The sequence below is a fragment of the Triturus cristatus genome, chromosome 1_1 (genome assembly GCF_964204655.1).
Source record: "Triturus cristatus chromosome 1_1, aTriCri1.1, whole genome shotgun sequence".
NCBI lineage: Eukaryota > Metazoa > Chordata > Amphibia > Caudata > Salamandridae > Triturus > Triturus cristatus.
The window spans coordinates 73315312-73341243 of record NC_140579.1 but is presented as its reverse complement, the minus strand read 5'-3'; the positions used below and the strand labels follow the sequence as shown (position 1 = coordinate 73341243).

The window sequence follows — 25932 nt, the reverse complement described above, 5'->3', positions numbered from 1 at the left end:
GGATAATTCATCCCAGCAGACCTAGAAGAGACAGCGATCCATGGCAAAGCCAAAGATTGATGGACTCTCCACTCTTACCCCGTCCATTCCACGGGGCACCCGGCCACTATTGCTAGATACTCCAGTGCGGCCCCAAGAGAGGCACAAGGGCTTCGGGCAGCACCCTGCACTTCACTGCTTCACTCCAGCCAGTGGAGACCGGAAGGACTGTTGTCACCCCCGGACACTGGCACCACGCTGAACATGGACTTCACACTTTTGTGATTTTCCCCCTTCTCCTGTGTCCTCATTACTTTCAAGGAACTCCTTGAGCTTGTTTGTAAGAGGGTACGGGCCCTCGTTGCAGAAAGTCCCCGCAAAGTCATCCTGGCCGATGGTCCACACCTTGCCGCCTCCAAATCCTTGCTCCCTCGCAAACTTGACCTGAAACTACATAGAGAAAAGTTGTGAAAAGACCCATCCATTTATTTTGTTATATTCTTAATAGGTGTGTGTACAAAGTTACATAACCAGGCAGAGTTAAACCTCAGATCTAATATGGCCAGAGTAGGAATTGGCAATTGGGCCATATTTTATAAAAAGAATTTAATAAAAAATGTGCGCTTCTTAGCGGATAGTGATCTAGGCAACTGCCTCGAATGGTTTACTCATTTTTTTGTATTGCTGTGTAGTATGAAAGGGCAAACAATATTAACATAGTATCAAAACACAGTAAGGAAAGCAGAATACATTCTTTGCACCAGTGACGGAACAATTCTGTATTGATGACAGGTTAATTTTGCACCTGCATTTCCATTGTCTGACCTGTCAAAAGTCACATTTGAGCAGACCGATGAGCTGAAGAATGACATTTACATAGGTGGCTCCTCCATTTGAGCAGAAGAGAGTTGACTAACAATCACCAGAGTTCAAAAATAAAATGGTAATAAAAGTTAATTACCTTTTTATTTTTTCTGCAACCTGTCGTGAAATAAGTGTCAGGACAGGGCAGTGCCAGCATTGCAGAGTGGCAGCAGCAGAGAGCTATGCGCTTTAAAATGTGCACGTTTCTTTGGCCGGCCGTCTTGTGCTGGGTTAGAGAAAGCGCAGGCCACCAGTGCTCTTAGGAGAGCCTACTGTATCCAATCCTGGTGTTGCTTTCATGCTGTGAAAGCTGCCCCGGGATTGGGCAGTGCAGTTTCCTGCATCAGGAGCTTCCTGAAGACACCCGAGGGAGGAGAACGTCGTGCTGCGACGAAAGAAAGGTACATTTTTTTAGTTTATGTTTTTTTGCCGCCCCCCCACATGCCAATTGCCACTGCATTTGCATTGGCTAAAAATACATTTTTGCAGTAGTTGGCCAGTGCAAACGGGGGTTCAAAAAATTGTTCAGTCACATGTCTACTACAGGGAGGCAAGTTTGTAGTGCCGTATGTGACACACTGTCCTGTGCGTACTCAAGGGAAATTGCTGCTCATGTTAGGCTACTTCCGGACCAAAACTACCCAATAGATTTTTTTAGCAACTCCACATTTATGTGTGCACAGTGTTTTAATAATTTTTAATCTTATGTTTGCTTCTCAATCGATATTTTGGGCGGTTTGCATGCAGATTAGACGAAGGGACTATAGTGCTATTAGTAGCATCAACATTGCTAGGGAGCGTGCGACGTTAGTCACATTCAGGAAATTTATTTATTTTTAAAGTGTTTAAAAATGTTCTCAACTTTGGTTACTTCATTTAGTTTGTGAGAAATAGAAAACAATCATGTGCAAAATCCCTAATATAATTGCACTTCTATAGCCCTGAGGCGGCATCGGAGTGCTTTTTTTGATACAGTATTCAAACCGGTGCCCATCAGCTTGTATCTGCATCATGGTTCGGGGCAGATGTACGAACGCATTCACTAGTCGCAAACGTACATTTAAGGATACAAAATAGAGACATCTAGTGAAGATAGCCAAGGCATTGTGGGCGTTTTGTCAAGAGCAAGAAACATCTTTTGAAGCAGAATATCTTTCGGGTCAGATGTTTGAGATGGTATTTATAGATCCTTTATGTTAGATTTGAGGGTCTCTAGTTAGCAGAGGTAGGTACCTTTGTCCATGTAGGGGCCCTAGCGTCTAGTCAGGGTAAGGGGGTACACTTCTAAAATAACCCCTGCTCACCCTCTTGGTAGCTTGGCACGAGCAGACAGGCTTATCTCAGAGGCAGTGTGTAAAGCATTTGTGAACACATACAGTAACCAAGTGACAACACTACAGATGGACACCACACAAGTTGTAGTATAAAAATAAGTATTCTTTATATAGACTTATCAAAAGGCCACAAACAAAAAAATCCACAATATTGTACTTAAATGGTAGAAATAGCTTAATTCTCTTTAGATGTTAAAATGCGACACTTTGAGTTCAATGTACCTTAAGATGCGTAACACTATACAACGAAAGTGTTGCAGGGAAGGTGATGCGTCGGTTCCTTGCACACAAGAACGGTGATGCGTCAGGTCCCTACTGCTGCGTGGGGGGTGCATCGGTTTTTCTCTGCGAGGGGAGGTGATGCGCTTTCTTACTGCGCTTCCGTAGCGATGCGGCCCGCAACGCCGTGCTGCGATGAAGATCCGGAGCAATGAATCAAAAATGGTGTCTTGATGCGACACAATGCGGACCGCGCCAGGCCCTGCGACGCGCTTCTCGGTGATGCGGCGGCGTCTGCTGCAATATCGATCCTTCTCCCCGGCGATGCGAGTTGCTTCGACAACAATGCGAGCCGCGAAATGCCCTGTGACACACTTCCCGGTGATGCGGCGGTGTCTGATGCGACGTCGATCCTCTTCTCCGGCGATGCGAGGCGCTTCGGGGACCCTGCGATTACTCGGCGGTTGTTCTGGTCCGCGACAGGCCCTGCGACACGCTTCCCGGTGATACAGCGGCGTCTGCTGTGACCTTGAGTGAAATGTCCAACTAACTATAACGCCCCTGAAACCTTTGGTTTTTTGGAGTGAATTTCAAAGGTTTTTTAAATGCTAATTCCTATCTATAACTTATCTCTGAAGTTATCATGTTTAATGATTTTGATTGGATTTGTATATTTTTCAAATTCAGTGTGTCAATTTCATTAATTACATTTTTTTAAAAATACTTTATCACCATTTTTTAAACTTATTTTTTCAATTAATTCTTTTAAAAATTCTAAAATATTATTTGAACTTAATGAGTTTATCAAAATATTTTTTTTAACTATGTCCTGTCGCGAGGGGATATATATATCTATATCTATATATATTTGGGGGACCCGGGGAAGCCAATGGACACATGAATTCCGGGGATTCCCAAAGTATTAACCCCCCTCTTTTGCTTGGTACATCAGCGTTCATGAGAACTGCAATCAGTCCCGCTGGTGGTACTTACCACAGTGTTGCATGCTGGTCATTGAAGTTTACAGTTCAGGACTACAGAGCAAACAACCAGGTGGGACGAGTCCTATTTCCACCAGTTGGAGAGCCACAGAATTTCCCTAAGAGGGAGGTGGGTCAACCCTATATGGTCGGCATCTGAGGAAGGCGAATTATGCTGAAATGCATCATGCCAATCAGCTGTGAATAAATTGGTTTCTCCGCAACTCCTCGCTGTGTCCTCTTGAATGCTTTCCAGTGAAGGAGTCTTGTGTGTGATATATTGCGCATGTTGCTGGCAAACGCGCTAAAGAGGACCCGTCCAGCAAAGCGGCCTGTGACATTATTGGCATCGTGTTAGGAGGCGTCCAAGGGATTGGAAACCACAGGCCCGCCTCAGGATCGGGTCAGGTAAGTGGCCGCTGCCAGAAGACAGTCCATGATTACATGGGGAATCGTCATCACTGTATCGACTATTCACGGCCCTGACTGCATTTGAAATTGGGGCTTGGATGTAGGGGACCCGGAGAAGTCAATGGACACATGAATTACGGGGTTTCCCAAAGTATTAACCCCCCCTCTTTTGCTTGGTACATCAGCGTTCATGATAATTGCAATCCGTCCCGCTGGTGGTGCTTACCACAGTGTTGCATGCTGGTCATTGAAGTCTACAGTTCAGGACTACAGAGCAAACAACCTGGTGGGACGAGTCCTATTTCCACCAATTGGAGAGCCGCAGAATTTCCATAAGAGGGAGGTGGGTCAACCCTGTGCTGTCGGCATCTGAGGAAGGCGAATTACGCCGAAAAGCAGCTGTGAATAAATTGGTTTCTCCGCAACTCCCCGCTGTGTCCTCTTGAATGCTTTCCAGTGAAGCGGTCTTGTGTGTGATATCTATCTATCTATCTATCTACTGGCGGTTGCCAGTAGATAGTTATAGTTAGGACCTATTTTCCATAGGAAATTCGCAACATTCTATTCCCAATAACTTTGGCGCCGATTGACGAATGTTCGCGAAATTTTCAAAACTCGTGGGGCGCTCCGGTCCGCTCCCATCTTGAAAGTTTCGGGGTGATTCGTCAAGCGCGGGCCGAGAATAAAGGGGGGTCCCAAAACATGTGTTCCCCATGCAATTTTCCATAGGAATCCTTAGACACGGCTACAGCCCGAACTGCTGAACAGAATTACACCAAATTTGGCAAAGAGGTAGTTCTTGGTTCAGAAAGAACACTTTTTGTTAAATGGTGTAAATCCGTTCAGTAGTTGCTGAGAAAAATCAAAGTAAAAACACATATATATCTAGGGACGCGGATCCTCCCGAGCACGAGCTTAATGCTAATTGGCTGTCAACACTCCAAACCAGAAAATGTTGGCAGCCATCTTGTGCCTTGGTGGAATCTAGGCACAAGAAAACAGAAAAAGTAATGTGCAAAATGCAAAAAGGGGCCAGGGTAGAAAAACCCTGACCCCCTAGGCCTGCTCAGGGGGTGCCCAAAAAGCTTCTTTTTTGTTTAAACAAAAAAAAAACACTGCGAGATTCGTGCACCCAGCGCGCATTTTGGCCACAACTAAAAAAAGACACAAAGCGCGGGCTCCCACGCTTCGTTAATATTTAGCCTCCGGTGGGCCAAATCCCGGGGGCAATATTTGTATTGGGATGGGGGGCCCAAAGGGGCCCACCAGCCCCGGTGACCGCCACCCCCTGGGGCTTCTTAGTTTAATGTTGGGGGGCCTCTAAGGCATCCCTGGGGACAGCCACCCCAGGGGCTTTTAAAAAAGAAAAATAACCTGTGTGGGGGTTCAAGCCCCCCACACACCCCGGGGACCACCACCTCCCGGGTATCTAAATATTAAAATTGGAGGTCCGCGACGGTCCAGCTCCAGGGACCACTACCCACCGGGGCTTTGTAAATTGTGGGAGGGGGGCCACGTGGCCCCCCACCTGGAGCCTTGTCATGGCCCTGGGGACCACCACCCCCCAGGGCCGGCTCCTGCAGTGTCCCGGGGTGGACACTGTACTTTGCTATGGCAGGGCGGGAGCCTCGCGGCTCCCGCCCTGCCATAACAAACTTGGTCTGGATTTTGAAAGAGAGCAGGGAAAAGCAATGCCGGCTCCGGAGGGATGCCGGGAGCCGGTGTGACCGTGAGGGGGAGATTGGGCACCCCCCAGGGTCCCCAATGGAGAGGGCCAGCCCCGGGGGATGGGGTCCCCGGGGCCATAAGTGGCTTGAGGGGGGCAACACAGCCCCCCTCCTAACTAATTAAAAAAAAAAAAAAAAAAGAAAGGCCATGCCCCGGGGGATGGGGTCCCCGGGGCCAATAAATTAGAAAAAGAAGGGGGGCGACACAGCCACCCTTCTTAAAAAATAAATAAATAAATGACGGGCATCGCGCCGGAGGCTACACCCCTCTTTGCAGCACTCTGCAAACGCGCCCCCTGGCGCATTTGCAGATGGGGAACAAATTCCCCTTGAATACTGGGGGGCCCTGGGGCAAACTAGCCCACCAGGAACCTCCAGTATGCGCCAGGGGGCTGCGTTGCAGAGGTGTTCTGAGGCCACGTCCCTTTTTACACCTCTATGCAATGCAGCTCTGTGGCGCTTAATGGAGGTAGCTGGTAGGCTAGTTGCACCCCAGGGACCCTCAGGATTCAAGGGGAGTTAATCCCCCAACTTAAATGAACCACGGGAGGGGGCGGGGCCTGAGGTGACATGTGTGCAAACACGCCTTGTGGCGTGTTTTAAGTTGAGGAATTAATTCCTCTTCAATGCGGAGGGTCCCTGGGGGCCAACCAGCCCACCAGGTACCTCCAGTATGTGCCAGAGAGCTGCGTTGCAGAGAGGTGTTTAGAGACCACGCCCCTTTTTACAACACTCTGCAACGCAGCTCCGTGATGCTTACTGAGAGGATGGGGCCTGAGGTGACGTGTGCAAACACGCCCTGTGGCGCGTTTTAAGAGGTAGTTTTAATCCCTCAGTCCTATTATATACACTAGGGGTTTACAGAGGAGGTCATGCTAATCACAGGGGCACCCCGACGCATAGCTGAACTAACTATAATGGGGGAATTTCAATGGTTTTGTACGAGTGAAATGTCCAGCTAACTAAAACGCCCCTGAAACCTACTTTTTTTTGAGGATATAGATATATATATATATATCCAGAGGAAACCACTCCAAGTAAGGAAAGGTACGAGGCCTCTTCGGGGAAAACCATAGAAGACTTTATTTAAATACAGCATAGGCATAATGCATTTCGGCACTGTTAGCCTTCTTCAGATGCCGCTGTCGATATGGAGATAGTCCCACCCCTGCCTTTAAATGTCCTGCAAAGCCCCCATTGGAGGGTAACGTCCAGCCCCAAATCACGTGTTGCACTGCAATACACAAAGAACTCCAACTCCCAAAATGCAGTGTTTCTGGCTGTGGGTTCCGTGGGGAAAATGACAGGGAAAAAAAAAGGCACAAAGTGAGGTGACGACCAGTCCAGGTAGAGTAGATGACATCAAGCCTTCTCGGGTCCCTTTGACGCTCCAAGCCCCCACACACAGAGGTTTGCCGGGGAGTGAGTCGTAATGACAGTACAAACGACTCCCCGTGTAGTCACGAGCTGCACCTGGCAGCATCCCTGGCGTTGCCTGTGATGGAGGTGAGCAGGAGTTATTCCAATCACTTGGAGAACAACAAGAGCTGAAACAGCAAATGCCAGCAATACTCCCACCGCTTGAAGGAACGGAGCCTCGTTCACGCCACTGGCCGGCGCGTAAATATCCAAAGGAAACCACTCCAAGTAAGGAAAGGTACGAGGCCTCTTCGGGGAAAACCATAGAAGACTTTATTTCAATACAGCATAGGCATAATGCATTTCGGCACCATTAGCCTTCTTCAGATGCCGCTGTCGATATGGAGATAGTCCCACCCCTGCCTTTAAATGTCCTGCAAATTCACTGAAAAAAACCATAGGTTTCAGGGCTGTTATAGTTAGCTGGACATTTCACTCGTACAAAACCATTGAAATTCCTCCGTTATAGTTCGTTGTACTCACTATAACTCGCGCGCCCACAATCCACTGCTGATGTCACATATTACATCATTCATGACATGGTTAGTGACATCACTGATGACATCACCCAGTGAATGTGCTTTGGTTCGTTAGTTAAATATGTATTATATATATATATATATATATATATATATATATATATATATATATATATATATATATCGCAATCTGCATTGAAGAATGAGTGGATATATAAATATAAATATCTGGATGGAGGATTTAGTAGCAGTGTTATTGACTGTTTACCTGACTATTTTATAGTATCTCACTAAATATATTGGATAGTGACTAAACTGTGTGAATATCTGTATCACTTTGTCAGTTGTTGTGTAAACTGCTGTACCAGTTGGTTACTAGCAATGTGAAAGTCTATATTAGTTGTTTAGTTAACTGAGTATTTGTATGGGAGAGTGAATGTGTGTGGTTCGGTGGGGGGGTGTGACTGCCGAAAGATGTGTGAATAGTTGATTCAGTAGGTATATGAGGTTAAGACTACGTGTTATAACAGTTGTTTGGGTGAGTGAATATCTTTATGGTGTGCTGATGAGCAAATATATCTCTTAATGGTACATTTCCAACAAACTAGAAAAAGAAAAGGCACTGTATGTGACAATTGTTATATATAAAAAAGTATACATAAGTCTCAGTTATTGTATGAGTGACTGTATGGATAACTGTATACTTGTAATAGTGATTTTATAACACACTAAGTATGAGTTACTATCTATATGAATAAATGAAGTGGTGTTTGTATAAGTGTGTAGCTGAGTAAATGCAAGTAGGATTCGTTGTTTGCATAAATGAGTAGGATGATTGCATAAGTGAACAGGATGTGTGCTGGTGTGTAATGTCGATATAGGTGTACAAGTATATTTGATAGTGTTCCATTGATCTTTGACAGCATGTATGAGTGAATCTATAGGTAAGTGATTAGATGTGTGTGTAGATCTAGGAATCACTGAGTGGGTTTTTAGAAACTTGTATTGGTGTGTCAATGGATTCAAATAAGGTACTCTGTATTTTACAGTGAGTGATGAAAGGTTATACTAGTGTATGATGAGGTGTATCTGATTGTCACGTGGATGATGTCATCAGTGATGTCATCAGTGATGTCATTTGAGATGTCATCAGTGATGTCACTGACCAGGTCATGAATGATGTAATTTGTGACATCAGCAGTGGATTGCGGGCGCGCGAGTTATAGTGAGTACAACTAACTATAACGGAGGAATTTCTATGGTTTTGTACGAGTGAAATGTCCAGCTAACTATAACAGCCCTGAAACCTATGGTTTTTTCAGTGAATTTCTAAGGTTTTTTAAATGCTAATTCCTAACTATAACATGTCTGAAACCTATGGCTTTTTCAGTGAATTTTGAAGGTTTTTTTAAATGATAATTTTTAAATGTAATAAGTTATATGTATTTTTTTATACTGATGTTTTACAGTTTAACCTTACATATTTTAATTTTTAAATTACATTATATATTTTTAATATAAATGGAAATAAAAATGTTTTTTAAAATAGTGAAATTGAAATATTGTTTTTTTTGTTGAATGTATAAGTGCAGAACTATAAGTGTGTTGGTTAGTTAGGATACTGCATGCTTAGTGGATAGGGGTTTGAGGCAGTCCATGTGCTAATGCCTGGCTCGCTGCATGAGTACTTGGATACTGACTGAATGATTAGAGTACTGCAAGGAGAGTGCCTGGGTGAATTTATAAGTGATAGAATTACTTTTCAGAATCAGTGCTGGGCTGAAAGATGCAGCACTGAGGTCTCTCCTGATAACAGGTGAGTAAATCAGAATTTGTAGTGCGGCTCATTTTAGATGAATATTTAAAAGTTCAAAAACTGCACACTTAGAAAAATTTCCAAGTGAAACCAGTCAATGTTAGCCTATGGAAGGAAATTCAAGTTACTGGTAAGTACGGTTAGAATGACTTTTCAGGATCAGTACTGGCCTCAAAGATGCAGCACTGAGGTCTCTCCATGTTCACGGGAGTACTATTAAACAGGAACAGGGGTGGGAGGCAATGATATCCTATGGAAGGAAATTCAAGTTACTGGTAAGTACAGTTAGAATTACTTTTTAGATCAGTACTGGGCTCAAAGATATTTTGATATTTGATATTTGTGGGGTATTTATAGAGCGCAGCGTTCGCTCCAAAGGGAGCATCTTGGCGCTAAAGATCCTATGAGAACCAGTCCAGGAGGATTAGATAGCTGCTTTGGAATAATTGTCAGGGAGAGTGAAAATCCAGGTTTTAAGAAGTTTTCTAAAAGGTTTTTCCTGGGTGAGTTGTCTGAGGGTTTTGGGCAGTTTGTTCCAGGCTTTGGTGGCAAGGAAACTGAGGGTTTTCCCACCTTTAGTTATCAAATTGTATTTGGAAGGAAGGATGAGATTGTCATGGGTCGAGCGAAGGTGTCGACTAGGGGTGTAGTGGGGAAAACGTCTGTTAAGGTATTTAGGGCCTGTTTTATTGTAGGCCCGGAAGGCTATGATCAAAATTTTAAAGAGAATTCTTTTGTGAAGAGGTAGCCAGTGAAGGGATCGAAGCGCTGCGGTGATGGAAGATCTGCGGGGTAGTCCAAGGACTAAACGCGCGGCTGTATGTAGTACGCTCTGTAGTTTCAGAATTGTGCTCTTTTTTGCCCCTGCGAGCAGGCCATTACAATAATCCAGGCGTGAGATTATGAGAGCCACTGTCACCGTTTTTCTGGCGTCGAGAGGGAGAAAGTCGAAGAACTTTCTGAGGGATTTGATCAATCCGATGCATGTGCCTGCGACAGTTCTGGCATGCTGATCAAAAGAGAGATCGGAGTCGAAGATTACGCCAAGATTCCTGGCTGATGACACTGTCAGAGGGGGGGCAATTGAATTGTCTGGCCACCAGAGTGCAGGGCAGAAGGAGATGTTTTTTCCGATCGGAAGGATCTCCGTTTTACTCGAGTTGCATTTTAGGTGGTTGTTGTCCATCCATCGGAAGACTTCGGTCAAGCAGTGTTTAAGGTTGAGTTCTGCTTCAGTTGAGTTGTGTATCATCGGCATACGAGGTGACAGGTATGCCGAATGATTCAATCAGGGTCAGAAGGGGGATAAGGTAGATGTTAAAGAGGAGGGGGCTCAGGATGGACCCCTGCGGGACACCAGAGAATACTGGCTTTTCTTTGGAGTGGAAGGGGCCCAGAGCGACAATTTGAGATCGGTCAGAGAGGAAGGATTGTATCCAAGATAGAGCGGAATCGGAGATGCCGATGTCCATGAGTCTACTGATAAGGATGGGGTGGGAGACAGTGTCAAACGCTGCCGTTAGGTCAAGAAGAATGAGAATGGAGTTTTTCCTCTGATCTTGTAAGGCTTTTATGGTGTCTGGCAGTTCAATTAGCGCGGTTTCGGTCGAATGTTTAGGCCGAAAGCCCGATTGTTGGGGGTGAAGAATATTGTTATGGTCCAGGTAGCGTTTTAGCTCACTATGCACTAGTTGTTCCGATATTTTTCCCAAGGCCGGAAGCAGCGATATCGGGCGAAGGTTGGTAAGGTCTGTCGGGGGTTTGTTAGCCTTTTTCATCAGGGGTTTGACTATTCCCTTTTTCCAACGGCTGGGTACTAGGCCTGTGCTGAACGATGTGTTGATTAGGTTGTTAATGGTCGGGTTGACCACGTCAATTAGTTGGTGAAGTATTTTGGGGGGGCAAGGATCAGACGGGGAGCCCGATTTGCAAGCCAGAATGGCTTCTCTAGTTTGGTCTAATGTAAACGGGGAGAAGCTGCTAAAAGGGTTGCCTTGAGGGTCCGGTGGAAGGGGCGCAGGTGGAGTAGCTGGGGGGGGAAAGTTGATTTGAATAGAGGCAATTTTGTCCTCGAAGTAGTCGGAGATTTGGTCGCAGAACTTCTGAGAAGGGGGAATTTCAGGCAAAAGTGCCTTGGGCTGCGTAAATGATTTTACTATCGCGAATAGTGCCTTTTGTTTTTGGCAGGAGTTTTTGATGGCGTTTACGTAGTAGTGTTTTTTGGCCGTTTTGATTTCAGAGAGATAGTTTTTCCTTGTAGCGATATATGAAAGACGATTTATCACCTCGTATGTCTTTCGCCATTTACGTTCTGCCTTTTTGCATAACAAATGAGCATTGGCTAGCTCAGGTGTAAACCAAGGAGCATTTGTTTTGGTTTTACACCGGGAGGTGCGGGAGCGTAAAGGTGGGATTCTGGAAGTCATTTCCTGTGTGATCTAGTTGTGGAAGAGGTCGGCGTCGGTGTTACCAGATAGAATGGGGGCTTGAGTTTGTATTGGGGGTTTAAGGATGAGGTTATCTTGGACCTTTTTCCAGTTGATGTGGTTGTTAGGGAAGGAATTAGCTTTACTGCAGGCTGACGGATTTGTACTCGTAATGTAGAAAGGGATTAGGGAGTGATCAGACCAGATCTGTGGCGAAGGGGGCGATATGAATAGTGAGGAAGAGTTAGTACAAACTCCATCAAGGGTGTGACCCAGGGAGTGAGTAGGTGAAGTAACAAGTTGCCTAAAATTGAACATATCAAGGGTTTGAGTGAAGTTAATAGTTTGTGCATCTGATTTTGATTCGAGATGTAGATTAAAATCCCCTAGGAGGGTGAAGGATGGGTATCTAAGTGAAAGTAGTCCTAAAGAATCGCACAAGGAGTCGAGGAACTCGGTGGCATTACCGGGTGGGCGGTAGATGAGTCCACCTGAGGAAGAAGTGTGTTTGTTCAGTTTAATAGAGAAACCTAGACCTTCTGTCTTTTTTAAGGGCTCCAAGCTGAAGGTATGACAAGGGAGGGTGTCTTTGAGAATAATTGCAACACCTCCGCCTCGGCCCTTAACTCTATCTTGCCTGAAAAGCGAGTAGCCCTGAGGTAGGGCGACAGCAATGTCAGGGTTACCGTCTGCAGTCAGCCAAGTTTCCGTTATCATAAGGCAGTCAAAATTGGACTCCAAGATGAGGTCATGTATGTCTTGATTGTGCTTGCACATTGAGCGTGCGTTGATCAGACCTCCTTTGAAGGAGGGTTGGGAGGCCTGAGGGGATGGTGCCTTGACCGGAGAAAGGGCTGGGTGTTGATCAGTGGTCCAGTGGCAGAACTTGCAGCTAAATGGGCCTGGCAACACGGCTGGGTCAAGTATGCAAGATGCAGCACTGAGGTCTCTCCATGTTCACGGGAGTACTATTAAACAGGAACAGGGGTGGGAGGCAATGATATCATATGGAAGGAAATTCAAGTTACTGGTAAGTACAGTTAGAATTACTTTTCAGGATCAGTACTGGGCTCAAACATGCAGTACTGAGGTCTCTCCTGATAACAGGTGAGTAAATCTGAATTCGTAGTTCGGCTGATTTTACTTCGGTCCAGTATATATAGAGCCACTTTCCTACACCATCCCCTCCCTTCACCACTGTGCAAACACGCCCTGTGGCGCATTTTAAGTTGGGGAAATAATTCCCCTTCAATCTTGAGGGTCCGTAGAGTCCAACTAGCCCACTAGGTACATCCAGTGAGCGCCACAGAGCTTTGTAGCAGAGATGTAAAAAGGTGCACGGCCTGCACCACCTCTCTGCAACGCAGCACAGTGGCACTTCCTGGAAGCACCTGGTGGGCTACTTGGCCCCCAGGGTCCTTCAGGATTGAAGAGGAATTTCTCCCCCCCCCCACCCCCCCAACTTAAAAATGCACCACAGGGCGCGTTTGCACACGTCACTTCAAGCCCCGTCCCCTCCCTTCACCAGTGTGTAAACGTGCCCCCATGGCGCATTTTAAGTTGGGAGATTAAGTCCCCTTGAATCCTGAGGGTCCCTAGGGTCAAACTAGCCCACTAGGTAACTCCAGTAAGCATCACAGATCTGTGTTTCAGAGAGGTGTAAAAAGGGGCGAGGCCTCTGAACACCTCTCTGCAACGCAGCTCCCTGCAGCATACTGGAGGTACCTGGTGGGCTAGTTGGCCCTCAGGCACCCTCAAGATTGAAGGGGAATTAATTCCTCAACTTAAAACGTGCCACAGGGTGCCTTTGCACAATGGTGAAGGGGGCGGGCCTGAGGTGACATGTCTGCAAACATGCCCTGTGGCGCGTTTTAAGTTGGGGAATTAATTCCTCTTCAATCCTGAGGTCCCCTGGGGGCCAACTAGCCCACCAGGTACCTCCAGTATGCGCCAGGGAGTGGGGCAATGCAGAGAAGTGTTCAGAGGCCACGCCCCTTTTTACAACATACTGCAACGCAGCTCCGTGGCGCTTACTGGAGGTTCCTGGTGGGCTAGTTGGCCCCCAGGGACCCCCAGTATTATAGGGGAATTCGTTCCCCCTCTGCGAACGCGCCCCCTGGCGCGTTTGCAGAGTGATGAAAGGAGGGGGGCGTGGCTTCCTCCCCGATCCCGTTTAAAAAAAAAAAGAAAATTTTTTAAGAAGCGGGGCTGTGTAGCCCCCATTTTTCTTATTTTTTGGCCCTGGGGACCCCATCCCCCAGGGCTTGCCCCTTAATTTTTATTTTAAAACTGTGAAGGGGGGCCGCGTGGCCCCCCCTCCCGAGGCCTTAATCTGCCCCGGGGACCCCATACCCCAGGGCAAGGGCCTTTTTTCAGAAGTATTTTTTTTATTTGGAGGGGGGGTGCCTTGCCCCTTTCCTATGGCCACTTCTGGCCCCGGGGACCCCATTCCCCGGGGCCAGCCCCTTTTAAAAAAAAAAAAATTAAAACATTTTGAGGAGGGGGGCCACGTGGCCTGGCCACCTCGTTGGGGACTGTGGGGGGGTCCCAATCTCCCTACGGTCCCAGCCGGCTCCCGCTTCCTGCGGGAGCTGGCATTGCTTTTCCACATGGGGAGCAGCTAACATGCTGCTCCCCATGTGGAAAAGCAATCTGCTTTGCTTCATTGAAATGAAAGCCGGTTTCCCTGCTCTTGCTTCAATGAAGCAAAGCAGTTTGCAATGGCAGGGCGGGAGCCGCGAGGCTCCCGCCCTGCCATTTCAAACAGCAGTGTCCCCGGGTGGGCACCCCAGGACACTGCAGGAGCCAGCCCTGGGGGGTGGCGGTCCCCAGGGCCATCATTGGCTCCGGGGGGGGGGGGCACGCGGCCCCCCTCCCACTTAATTGAAAGCCCCAAGGCTTGGGGGGGCGTAACGGAACCCCTATTTTAAATATTTAGTGCCCTGTGGAGGTGGCGGTCTCTGGGGTGTGTGGGGGGGCTCGAGCCCCCCACACTGGTATTTTATTTTTTGAGCAAGCCCTGGGGGTGGCGGCCCCGGGGGTTGTGGGGGGGCCATGAGCCCGCCCGCAAATATGTAAATAAAGCCCCGGGGGGTGGCGGTCCACAGGGTTTGGGGGGGCCTTTGAGCCCCCCCACCCATTTTTTGCAATGCCCGGGGGGTGGCAGCCCCCAGGGCTGGGGGCCCCTCATTACTATAAAATATTGCCCCGGGACTTGGCCCCCCCTGGGGCTAATTGTAAACGAAGCGCATTTTTTTTCCGGGAGTGGGGTGCGTGGATCCTAAACGCATCCCGCGATTTAAAAAAAAAAAAAAAAAAACCAGACATTTTTGGGGGGGGGGCCTTGGGGGTCCTTGTGGGACCCCCTGAGCAGGCCTAGGGGGTCAGGGTGTTTCTACCCTGCCCCCTTTTTGCGTTTTATGCGGGGTTACTGTGTGCTTTCTTGTGCCTCGGTTCTACCGAGGCACAAGATGGCTGCCAACACTTCCTGATTGAGTGTTGGCAGCCAATTAGCATAAAGCTTGTGCTCAGGAGGATCCGCGGCCCTAGATATATCTATCTTCTTACTTTTGAATACCTCAGAACTACTGAACGGATTTACATCATTTAACCAAAAGGCACAAGTGGGAACCAAGGGCAACCTCTTTGCCAAATTTGGTGTAATTCCGTTCAGCAGTTCGGGTTGTAGCTGCGCCAACAGGTCCTATGGGAAATTGCATGGGGAATACGCATTTTGGGATCCCCCTTTTTTCTCGGCCCCCACTTGAGGAATCACCACGAAACCGTCAGGATACAAGCGGACCGGAGCTGGCCAAAAGTTTGGAAAATTTCACGAAGATTCGTCAACCGGCGCCAAAGTTATTCCCAATAGAATGTTGCAGATTTCCTATGGAAAATGGGTCCTAACTATAACTATCTACTGGCGACCGCCAGTAGAATAGAATATTATATATATATATATATATATATATATACATATATATATATATATATATATATTTCCACTTTAAAAACCATAGGTTTCACACATGTTATAGTTAGCTGGACATTTCACTCGAAAAAAAACAATGAAATTCCCCCGTTATAGTTAGTTCAGGTAACTACAACTCGCGCGCCCGAAATCCACTGCTCATGACGTCACATATTACATCACTCATGACATGGTCAGTGGCATCACTCATGACATCACTGATGTCATCATCCTTGTGATAGAGACGGTCGCGCGAGTTATAGTTATCTGAACTAACTATAACGGGGGAATTTAATTGGTTTTTTTCGAGTGAAATGTCCAGCTAACTATAACATGTGTGAAACCTATGGTTTTTTAAGTGAATTTGCAAGGTTTTTTAAATGCTAAGTTATGTATGTATTATTATATATTTATTTTTCAATAAACTACCTATGTATATAGTTATAGATTGACTGTATCCTGAAATATGGAATGGCTTGTTTAAATTTTTTTTTTTTTTTTATTAAAGGTTTTTCACCGCGCACCCTGCGAATTTTTGAAAAAAAAATAAAATGTTTTTTTCATCCTTCGGGGTCCTTCAGGGATCCCCTGACAAAGGCTAGGGGGTCAGGAACTTTCTACCCTGCCCCCTTTTCACGTTCTCCACCTTTCTTTTTCACTGTCACACACAATACACACAAAATGGCGGCCGACACTTCCTGATTTCGACCGATTTGAATGTTGACTGACATGTAACCACCAATCAGAATTGCGCTCGCGCAAGTTAGTGTGCGCGCACGGTGCGCGCCTATAGATATTTATGTACTTTTAACTGCAATTTTTACTTAAAAGATTGACTCCATATATGCAAAAGGCACATCCCTGACCTGAGGACTACCTCTCTGCCAAATTTCAAGTAATTCTGTTCAGCCGTTCGGGCTGTACCTACGACTAAAGGTCCTATGGGAAAATGCATGGGGAAAACGAGTTTTGGGACCCCCTTTTTTCTCAGCCCCCGCTTGACGAATCACCCCGAGACTTTCAGGGTAGGAGCTGAGCGGAGCGCCCTATTAGTTTTGAAAATTTCGCAAGGATTCCTCAACCGGCGCCAAAGTTATTCAAAATAGAATTTTCAGATTTCCTATGGAAACACGGTCCTAACTATAACTATCTACTGGTGACCGCCACAGCCAACACTTCCAGCACTTCCCTTCGGCGAACATGGAAGGCAACGATCCACATGGAAGTTTGCAATTACAGGTAAGTTTATTTCTCCTTCCACTCACTCCTCACATGACGTGTTTCGGGCATCGAGTGCCCTTGATCACATAGTGAAACAGCGGTCGCCAGTAGATAGTTATAGTTAGGACCTATTTTCCATAGGAAATCCGCAACATTCTATTCCCAATAAGTCTGGCGCCGGTTGATGAATCTTTGCGAAATTTTCCAAACTTTTGGCCAGCTCCGCTCCGCTCCTACCCTGAAAGTTTTGCGGTGATCCGTCAAGCGGGGGCCGAGAAAAAAGGGAGGGTCCCAAAACGCATTTTCCCCATAGGATCTGTTGTCGCAGCTACAGCCCGAACCGCTGAACGGAATGACACCAAATTTGGAAAAGAGGTAGTCCTCAGTTCAGACTCATGCCTTTTGCATAAATGGCGTTAATCTGTTCAGCAGTTCCTGAGAAAATTAGGGAACAAAAGTTATCTATGGCCGGGGTGGATCCGCGGACCCTACCTGCACCGTAAGCGCACCTTCCCCGAACTGAGCGCGCACCCTCCCGATCGCACGCCGAATGCTAATTGGCTGTCGAGTGTGTCTACATTCGAAACCAGGAACTGTTGGCGGCCATTTTCTACCTCGGTAGAAGCGAGGCTGAAGAAGCAAGGGGAATAAGTGTGTAAAACATATAAAGGGGGCAGAGTGGAAATACTCTGACCCTCTAGAGGTGCTTAGGGGGTCCCAGAAGGTCCCCCTGGGGCCCCCTTTTTCTTTTAACGGCGAAATGCGCGCACGGTGCGCGCAGCCTATCGTGTTGGGTGCATGGATTCTCTCGCGTTGGGTGCGCGGATCCAAGGAAAAAAGAAATTGAAATTTTTGGGAGATAAAGAGCAACCTTAAGTGTTTTGTTCTTGAGTGGCTCTAAAAAGAGCCGTTGTGTTCATTGAGAGATTTTGGTACTTATAAGTAAGTACCTATACATAGTCTAAAGTTGTTGAGGAAGACTGTTTCCTTCATCAGTAAAGTGTACTCCATCTCTCCTATACATCTTTTGCATATGAAAGAGCAGATCGTTATTGTAAATGGACCCCATTCTATAGTCTCGGAGAAAAGCAGAAACAGATTTATTCACGTTTCCTAGCTTTTTCAATTTGTGTACAAAAATGATTGGACCAGTTCCATTTCTGCCTTTGGCATATGTTAGAATACACAAAGGCAGTTTTGGGAAAAAGTGAAATCAGTTCTGCAAAGGTGTCCTTCATAAGCATTTCCAGACCTACCCCAGTCAAAGTGCCTAGGTCATTGCCACCACAGTGCACTATTATGAGGTCAGGGTGTTGGATATGCATAAAGGTTTTTACCAATGGCATCAATTGGTGCCACTTTAACCCTCTCTGTCCAATCCATTTAATGTCTACATTTGGCAAACCTAGGTCTTTGTGAATGCCTTTGTTTTCTGCATAACTTTGGCTCCAGAAAATATAGCTGTGTCCCACAATCCACACTCTAAGCATCTTGAAAGGAGGTCTGGATGCACTCAGATGGTCTCTGTAAATGAAATGGCAGTTTGGAAACTAAGATTTTTCTAAAATGGTGGCTAAGATGCAGTTTTGAAAAAAGACAAGAAATCATTGGTTGTTTGACAACCTTCTACACTGAAAGGTAGGGTGTATATTTCTGTTTTTTAAACGCATGATTCTTATTGGTTAACAAAAACTGATTGTAAGGAACATTATATATGATAAGCTGATATGTTGAAAAGTCAAGCACACTTGCTGTCTTGATTAGCAACATTGTGTTCTGAACTTGTGACCTGTGTGCTCAGTACAGTGTTCCCTGACCTGTTTCTATGGTAACAGGCAGAAGGCAGATTGGGGGAAGGGCTCAAATTTATGTCATTTGGAAAGGGTTGAAATGTTTAACCAATAGAAATGTGTGTTTGCTTTTGAATTTAGGTGGGAAGGAATGCGATTTGATGTTTACATGTATATGTGGGGAAAATGAGTGGGAAACTTTGCCATTCTTTGGTTCTGCTGACAGGTGCACAGTGCAGAGATTCTGTATTAAGAAAATCTGGTGTGTGACTGATATACTTATTAATCTACAAAACAACTTGAAAGGTGAGTTATTTAATTGAGAGGGGATGTATGTAGACTATTTTGATTTTAATCATACTAATGTATTTCTCCTGCTAAAGTGTAGGGAGCACTTTTTTTCTCTACAATCTTATTGACAGTGTGTGTGCATGTAGAAACCACTCTGATAAGCATGTGTGTTTTTCATGTGGTTGCAGACAGATAACTGTGCTGTTTTTATATTTTGGTAGAATTAGAGACCAGTCATAGTTTATGTATTTGTGAAATGAGTTATGTTTCTACACTAAAATGTAGTACTCCTTCTAGACGAAGAAATGTGTTTTGGTATAGTGCAAGGGATAGTGTTTGTCTAAAATCACAGTGTGTGTGCATTTGGGAACCACTGTGAGAGAAGCATTTGGTAACATCGTGTATTTGCTGACAGATAACTGTTTTAAAACCTGTCTTGTTATCAAGTTTTAGTAGTATTAGAAGGTGGTTTTTGCTTATGCTTTGATTAAATGAGTCAGGCTTTGACACAAAAGTGCAGTCCTGAAATATGTAGATTGTGTGCAGTTCCCTTACCACTTCCACAGTAGAGAATGAGTTTTGGTAAACTCCTAGGGATAGTGGTGCTTGTCTAGAATCACACTGAGTCTGTGAGATAAGCATTTGGTAGATTGTGTATTTGCTGATAGATAACTGTTTTAAAACTGGTCATGTTATCAAGTTTTTTTAGCATTAGTAGCTAGTCTTTTGTTATGCATTGATAAAATGAGTGAGGGTTTGACACTAAAGTGCAGTACCATGTAGTATTCTCTTCACTGCACCAGAACTGAAAATTTAAAAGTTTTACCCAGGCACTGTCCTAGCAGTAGTCTGATGATTTAGTCAGTTTCCAAGTACTCATGTTGTGAACCATACATTACCACATAGAGTGCTTCAAATGTCTATGCAGTATGCATGCAGTCTTCTAACATACTATACACTTGTCTTTCATACCTTCAATTCCCCAGTCAGTTTATATACACTCCAGCAAACACCCTGTCACTCCCCTTGCACTTCTCTAGTGACCCAATCAGTACCGTGTACTAATCCATTCACTGCGCCAAAACCAGAACACTTATAAATTCACCCATGCACTCTTCTTGCAGTACTGTAATCAGTCAGTACCCAAGTACTCATCCAGCGACTCAGGTCTTAGCACATGGACTGCTTCAAACCCCTATCCACTATGCATGCAGTCTTCTAACCACCTACACAGTTGTCTTTCACACCTTCAATTCCCCAGTCAGTAGTCATACACTTCTAGCAAACACCCTGTTACTCACCCAGTGTGTCTCCGTATAGTACTGTAATCATTCAGTCAGTTAGCATGTAGTCTTTTAGTGAGGTAGGCTTTAAGGCATGAACTGCTTCAAAGTAGTATGCACTATGCATGTAGTGTTTTAACCATCGTCACACTTGTGGTTCAGGTCTATAGTTTTAGTCAGTTTTTATATAAAATTTGTTTGTACAGTAATGGAATAGTATACATTTTAAAGTTATTAATATACATTTATTTGTGATTCTTTTTTACAGATACTGTTTTGCAACGTTCAAATAGAGAAATCATGCCAGAAAAAAAAAAACGATCAAGAACAGAGACAGGAGGATTATTTGAAGAAACATCAACCACAAGTATTGAATGTACAAGATAATGTTGCTAAAAGGAATAAAATCTTCTGGTAAGATCACAAAGCAATTTATTCAAAATGTTTGTAGGAGTAAACAGAATGTAGATAATGCTGTAACTACTGAGAATTCAAGTAAGAAAAAAATTCAAAATAAGAGGAAAAGCAAAAAAGCAAATGGTCAGTCAAAGGAGATAAAGTATGGTAAAAGAAGGCAAAATCAGTATAAGGAATTACGCCAAAAATTTTACAAGAGAGAAGTGCATAATTTGCTGAAAGATGTGAAGAAATATAAAAAGAGCTTTATTTTATAAATAGAAGCATATTGAAAAAATTGTGGAAAAGGCTTTTGAAGTAAAAAGGAAACTGTTTATTTTAGTATTAAACAGAATTTGATCACTAGATAAACCAATCCATGTAATGAAGGCCAAAAGTAGGAGGAAAAGTTATTAATAAAAAAAAAATTGTGATTTTTTTGGGAGAATGGAAGCAGTTCCAGTTCAGAGCCTGTTTTTAACAAAGAGTTATTCACTGAGCGAAAAACTATTGTATGCAGTTGACACCAGTGGTAGAGGTTATGAGTTAGCGACTGTTGTCCAATTGAGAAAGAGAAAATTGTTGAAATAAATGCAAAAGAAGTGATAGCTGATGAAGTTTTAGGGAGACGTGCTAAAAACCCTGTGTACACTTGCAGTAGTGTTTGCAGTGTACGACAGGAATCTATTGAAAAATGATGTGGCTTTTTTACGAGCCTATACTAAAAAAAGTGTAAAACAAAAGATTAAGCTGTTGCAAGGACTAGACCTTTGGAGAGTGAGAAAACATACTGTTTTGCAAGGTCATTCTCTGGCTTGTCTTTCTAGGAAAGTTTGTCAAAGTGTTTTTCACCATTTCAGAATGCTGGCAGTACATCCTACCCAAATGCGGAAGTTAGTTAGAAGGTTGTATTATGCAAAACGTCCAGCACTAAAGTTAAGTGAGTTGAACAGTGCTCTTTTGCATGGGTCAGTATCCGATGTGAAGCAGGTCTGTGATGATATTGAGTTCTGTTACTTTGGTCCTCAGCAAGAGAGTGAAGAAACTGACACATTAGTAGAACAAAATGTTGAAGACAATGTACAACCCGTAATTACAGAAACAATTGAGGATGAAATCACAAAGTTGAAGGTAATTTCAGGTGAAAGACCAAATGTTTCTTGTATTTGTTGTCGGCGAACTCACTATAAAAATCAGACTAGGGGTGTAAATCTGTATTTAAAGTGAAATATTAGATAATGATAAGTGGATGGAATTTGCAACTTATTTGCTGGTAGAGGATTGTTTTGATTTGGGATGTGAGCAGCATATTTGCAAATATTGTTATAACAAATTAGATGAGAATAAAATGCCTGCTAGAGCTGTTCATAATAATCTAGAGTTGGTTGCTATTCCTCCAGAGCTGATAGATTTAAATACGTATGAGTCTATTCTCATACAATGTGTTCACCCGTTTCAGGCTATTGTTCGTATGGAGCCCAAAACAAGTAAATTACCTCCATCAGAGTTGCAAAGAGGATTGAAAGGAAGAGTTGTGTATTTACCGTTAGATTTAAGGAAAAATATTGAAACTATTGGTGTAGACCATGCAGAAAATGAGCCACTAGTCATTCTAGTTAATGGTGTTCCTACTAAGAATAAGAAAATTTGGCAAGAGTTATTGGATGTTAGAAAAGTGCAAAAGGCATCATTGTATCTGTTAAAAAATAATGATTACTATAGAAATGTGTTTGTAGGAGAAGAAGAAATAGATTTAGAAGAAGATACTGAAACATTAAGTGGACAAATAGAAAAAGTGGACATGTCCAGATGTGAAGAAATCTATGAACATTACAGTGTACATCCACTACATTCCAAAGAGGTGATGGGGAATACAATTGAGTTGTTTCAAATGAAAAAAGCAACAGGAAGTCCCATGAGTGTATGGGAAGAGAGCTTGGAAGCTTGTTGTTTACCGCAGTTGTTTCCAACAGGAAAAGGTGGACGATATGATGAACGTCCTGTGCAGATTCCTGCATCTGAATATCGGACAACAAGATTATATGCAGAAGATCCAAGATTGACAATGTATCCCTTATATGTTTCATCTTCTGTTTGAAAGTGACTTGTCTGGACTTTCATATGCAGTAAATCACATGTTAAAAACTGGAATGCATCTTCAAAATGTAACTGCAAAGGATTTTATGGATAAAGTGCATCAGAGAGATCATTTAGAATCTCAGTTGATTAATCTGATGGCATGTCAGCGTGGGACTAATGAATATTGGTACAGTCGACATGGAGAACTGAAATGTATGCTACGGAACTTGGGCACTCCTACATGGTTTGTTACACTAAGCTGTGCTGAGTATGCTTGGGATGATTTACTTGAATTTCTTCGAGAGGCAAATTCCAATATAAAAAATATTAAATACATGACACCTGGAGAATTGTGCTCTTTGGATACTGTCATTGTATGCAGATATTTCAATCATAGATTTGAAGCTATGATGTCTTTCATCTGCAATAAAAAGAATCCTCCTCTTGGGGAAGTTGTGGATTTCTTTTGGAGAAAAAAAAGAGTTTCAAGCAAGAGGTGCTCCTCACATACATATGTTGTTATGGATCAAGGACGTCCCCAAATTTGGAACAGATTCAGATGAAGCTGTTTTGTCTTTCATTGAAGATTATGCTACATGTGCTCTTCCCAATAGCAGAGAAGATAAAAACCTTAAAACAACAAGTCTTACGATTTCAAAGCCACAGGTGTGGAAAATACTGTCGACGAAAGTACAAGTCAAAGGATAAGTTCTATACCAAATGTCGTTTTGGATTTCCACGTCCTGTATTATCCAAAGGAAGCGTGAACAGTTTAATGTCAGCTATGCGACACCCCATCACAAGAAAGTCTCAGAAAAACACCTACAACTTATGAAGAAGCGATGAATCGAAATACATAAATGACTACAATCCAGTTATTTTATCCATGTGGAACGCTAATATGGATATTCAGTATGTTGCGGACAATTCCATTGCTGTTGCTCGATATGTAACGTCTTACATTACTAAATCAGAAAAGACTGAATTGAAAGAAATGTGGGAAGAGATTTCTCACGAGAAGACTCCAAGTAAGAAATTATACAGTTTCAGTTTGAAGATGTTATCGCATCGTGTGATTGGAGCATATGAATGTTCAGATCGGTTATCATCTGCAAGTCTATATTCCAAAAGTAGAAGAATCATTTGGGTGAGTCTAGGTCTTGCAGGAACTGCGAAATCTGGTACTGAAATCTGTTCAAGAAATTGAATATTTAGCAGAAAATGAACCAGAAAGTACAGATATTTTGAAAACGAATATGTTGGACACATACTACCCAAATAGAAGTCATCATCTTGAGACCATGTGTCTCTATGAAGTGCTGCAAAACTACACTTTTAAAAACGGAATACTACAGAGAACATCAACGATGGAATATATGGAGTGATTGGTGCCGAAGGATGTCTTGTGAAACAAAGGAAATTAAATTTAATTATTCACAGGAAACGGAGTTGCGACACTGCTGACAAAAGGGAATTTTACTATTTCGCCCTTTTGCAAATGTTCATACCATGGCGTTCAGAACTGGAATTACTTGGAGATTTTCCCAGCTATGAAGATTCATTTAGTGCTTCTAAAGATAGCATACAATGCAGTGCTTTCGCAAATTATGTCAAAATGTTGAATGATGAAATTGATCAAGAAGCTACAATTGCAGCTGAAATTGCTAGACAGTTCAAGACAGTCAAAGTTCTGCTGCACTGAGTCAAGATCCACTAGGACAACCAATTGTTGAAAATGAAGCAGCGATTGCAATGAACGAGGTGGAAACAGCAATGTATCAAGCTCAAGAAGATGCAATACAGTTAGGAAACTTGGAAGAACAACTAAATGTTGAACAGAAACATATATCAGCAAGTGAAAAGATTGACCATGGATTACTTCATGAAAAGAGAGAGTGCTCATGTACATCATTTCATCCTATCCGAATGAATGTGAGTGGTTAAGCTGGAACAGGAAAAAGTTTCTTAATTAAAGTAATTACAAGTTATCTGCAGAAAACAACTGATTCGCATTGGTCTTGTGTAGTCACTGCTCCAACTGGGTTGGCAGCACATAACATTAAAGGAATTACTTTACATCGTTTACTAATGCTGCCAGTAGAGCATGAGAACAAATTGGAATACCACAAGCTATCTGGAGAAGCTGGTTGTGAAGTTTCAAGAGTCCTGAAGAAAATGAAACTTCTCATTATTGATGAGGTGAGCATGGTCTCAAACTTGATGCTTGCCTTTGTGCATTTAAGAATGCAGCAAATTCTTAAAACAGAGTATGACGTGTTATTTGGAGGAAAACAGGTCAGTTTTTGGAGATCTACTGCAACTGACTCCGGTAAAAGGACAACCGGTATTTAAAACTTGCCCATGAAGATTCCAGAAAGTCTCTTGGCAGTGTTGGTAATGTGAACATTTGGAGTAATTTTGAATACAAAGAACTGACAACAAATATGCGACAGGCAAATGATGCTGAATATGGAAGTATTCTTCAAGATAAAAGAATTGGAATTCTTTCAAAACAAGGCAAACAAGCTTTGCAGAGTCGATTACTTTGCAATGTCTTTCCAAATGAAAATGCAGTTCCTGCAAAAGTGTACGTGGAAATTGCTAAAAATAAGTCAGTGATTTGCTTAATGCCAACACTGCGCGAGTGTTCCATATTCAACGAAGAATTATTGAAACTGGTAAATGATTAAATTGTAAAAATGGAAGCCATCGATAAAATACTGCATGAAGGAATCACTATTACTTTGACGGAAAAGTTGAGATCAAAACTGGATTGTTTAGAAAAAAAAATATCTAAAACTGCTGGTTTAGAAAAGACACTATAAGCGTGTGTAAACTGTCGGGTAATTTTAAGGCGTAATCTGGATGTAGAGAAAGGTTTAGTTAATGGTGCAATGGGTAAAGTGGTGGATTTTGTGAACTATCAGAAAAAAGAAGGATTTGAAGTTTAAAAATTAAATTTGAACAGATTGATGAAGTTAAAGAAATTGGTAATTGTTCAGTTCGTTTTTTGCTCGTTAAAGATTAATATGTCCGTAGGAAACAATTTCCATTTTCTCTGGCATATGCAGTGACTATTCATAAATCTCAAGGATTAAGTGTAGACAGTGCATTGGTGAACATTGGATCTACTGTATTTAAAGAGGGTATGGCAAATGTTGCTTTGTCGCGAGTTAGAACATTATCTGGTTTGTATTTGATTGATTTTGATGAGACATGGGTTACTGCAGATGCAAACTGTGTAAAAG

At 43.5% G+C, this 25932-nt stretch overlaps 1 protein-coding gene across 1 annotated transcript in view; it reads right to left on the bottom strand.

Moving 5' to 3' along the window:
* Positions 1–213: 213 nt before the first annotated feature.
* LOC146869470 (acidic mammalian chitinase-like) overlaps positions 214–25932 on the bottom strand; it is a 181710-nt gene continuing 155991 nt past the window's right edge. Inside the window, exon 9 of the mRNA XM_085636615.1 lies at positions 214–429. Coding sequence (XP_085492741.1) covers positions 214–429 — 216 coding nt within the window. The remainder of the gene's footprint in view (positions 430–25932) is intronic.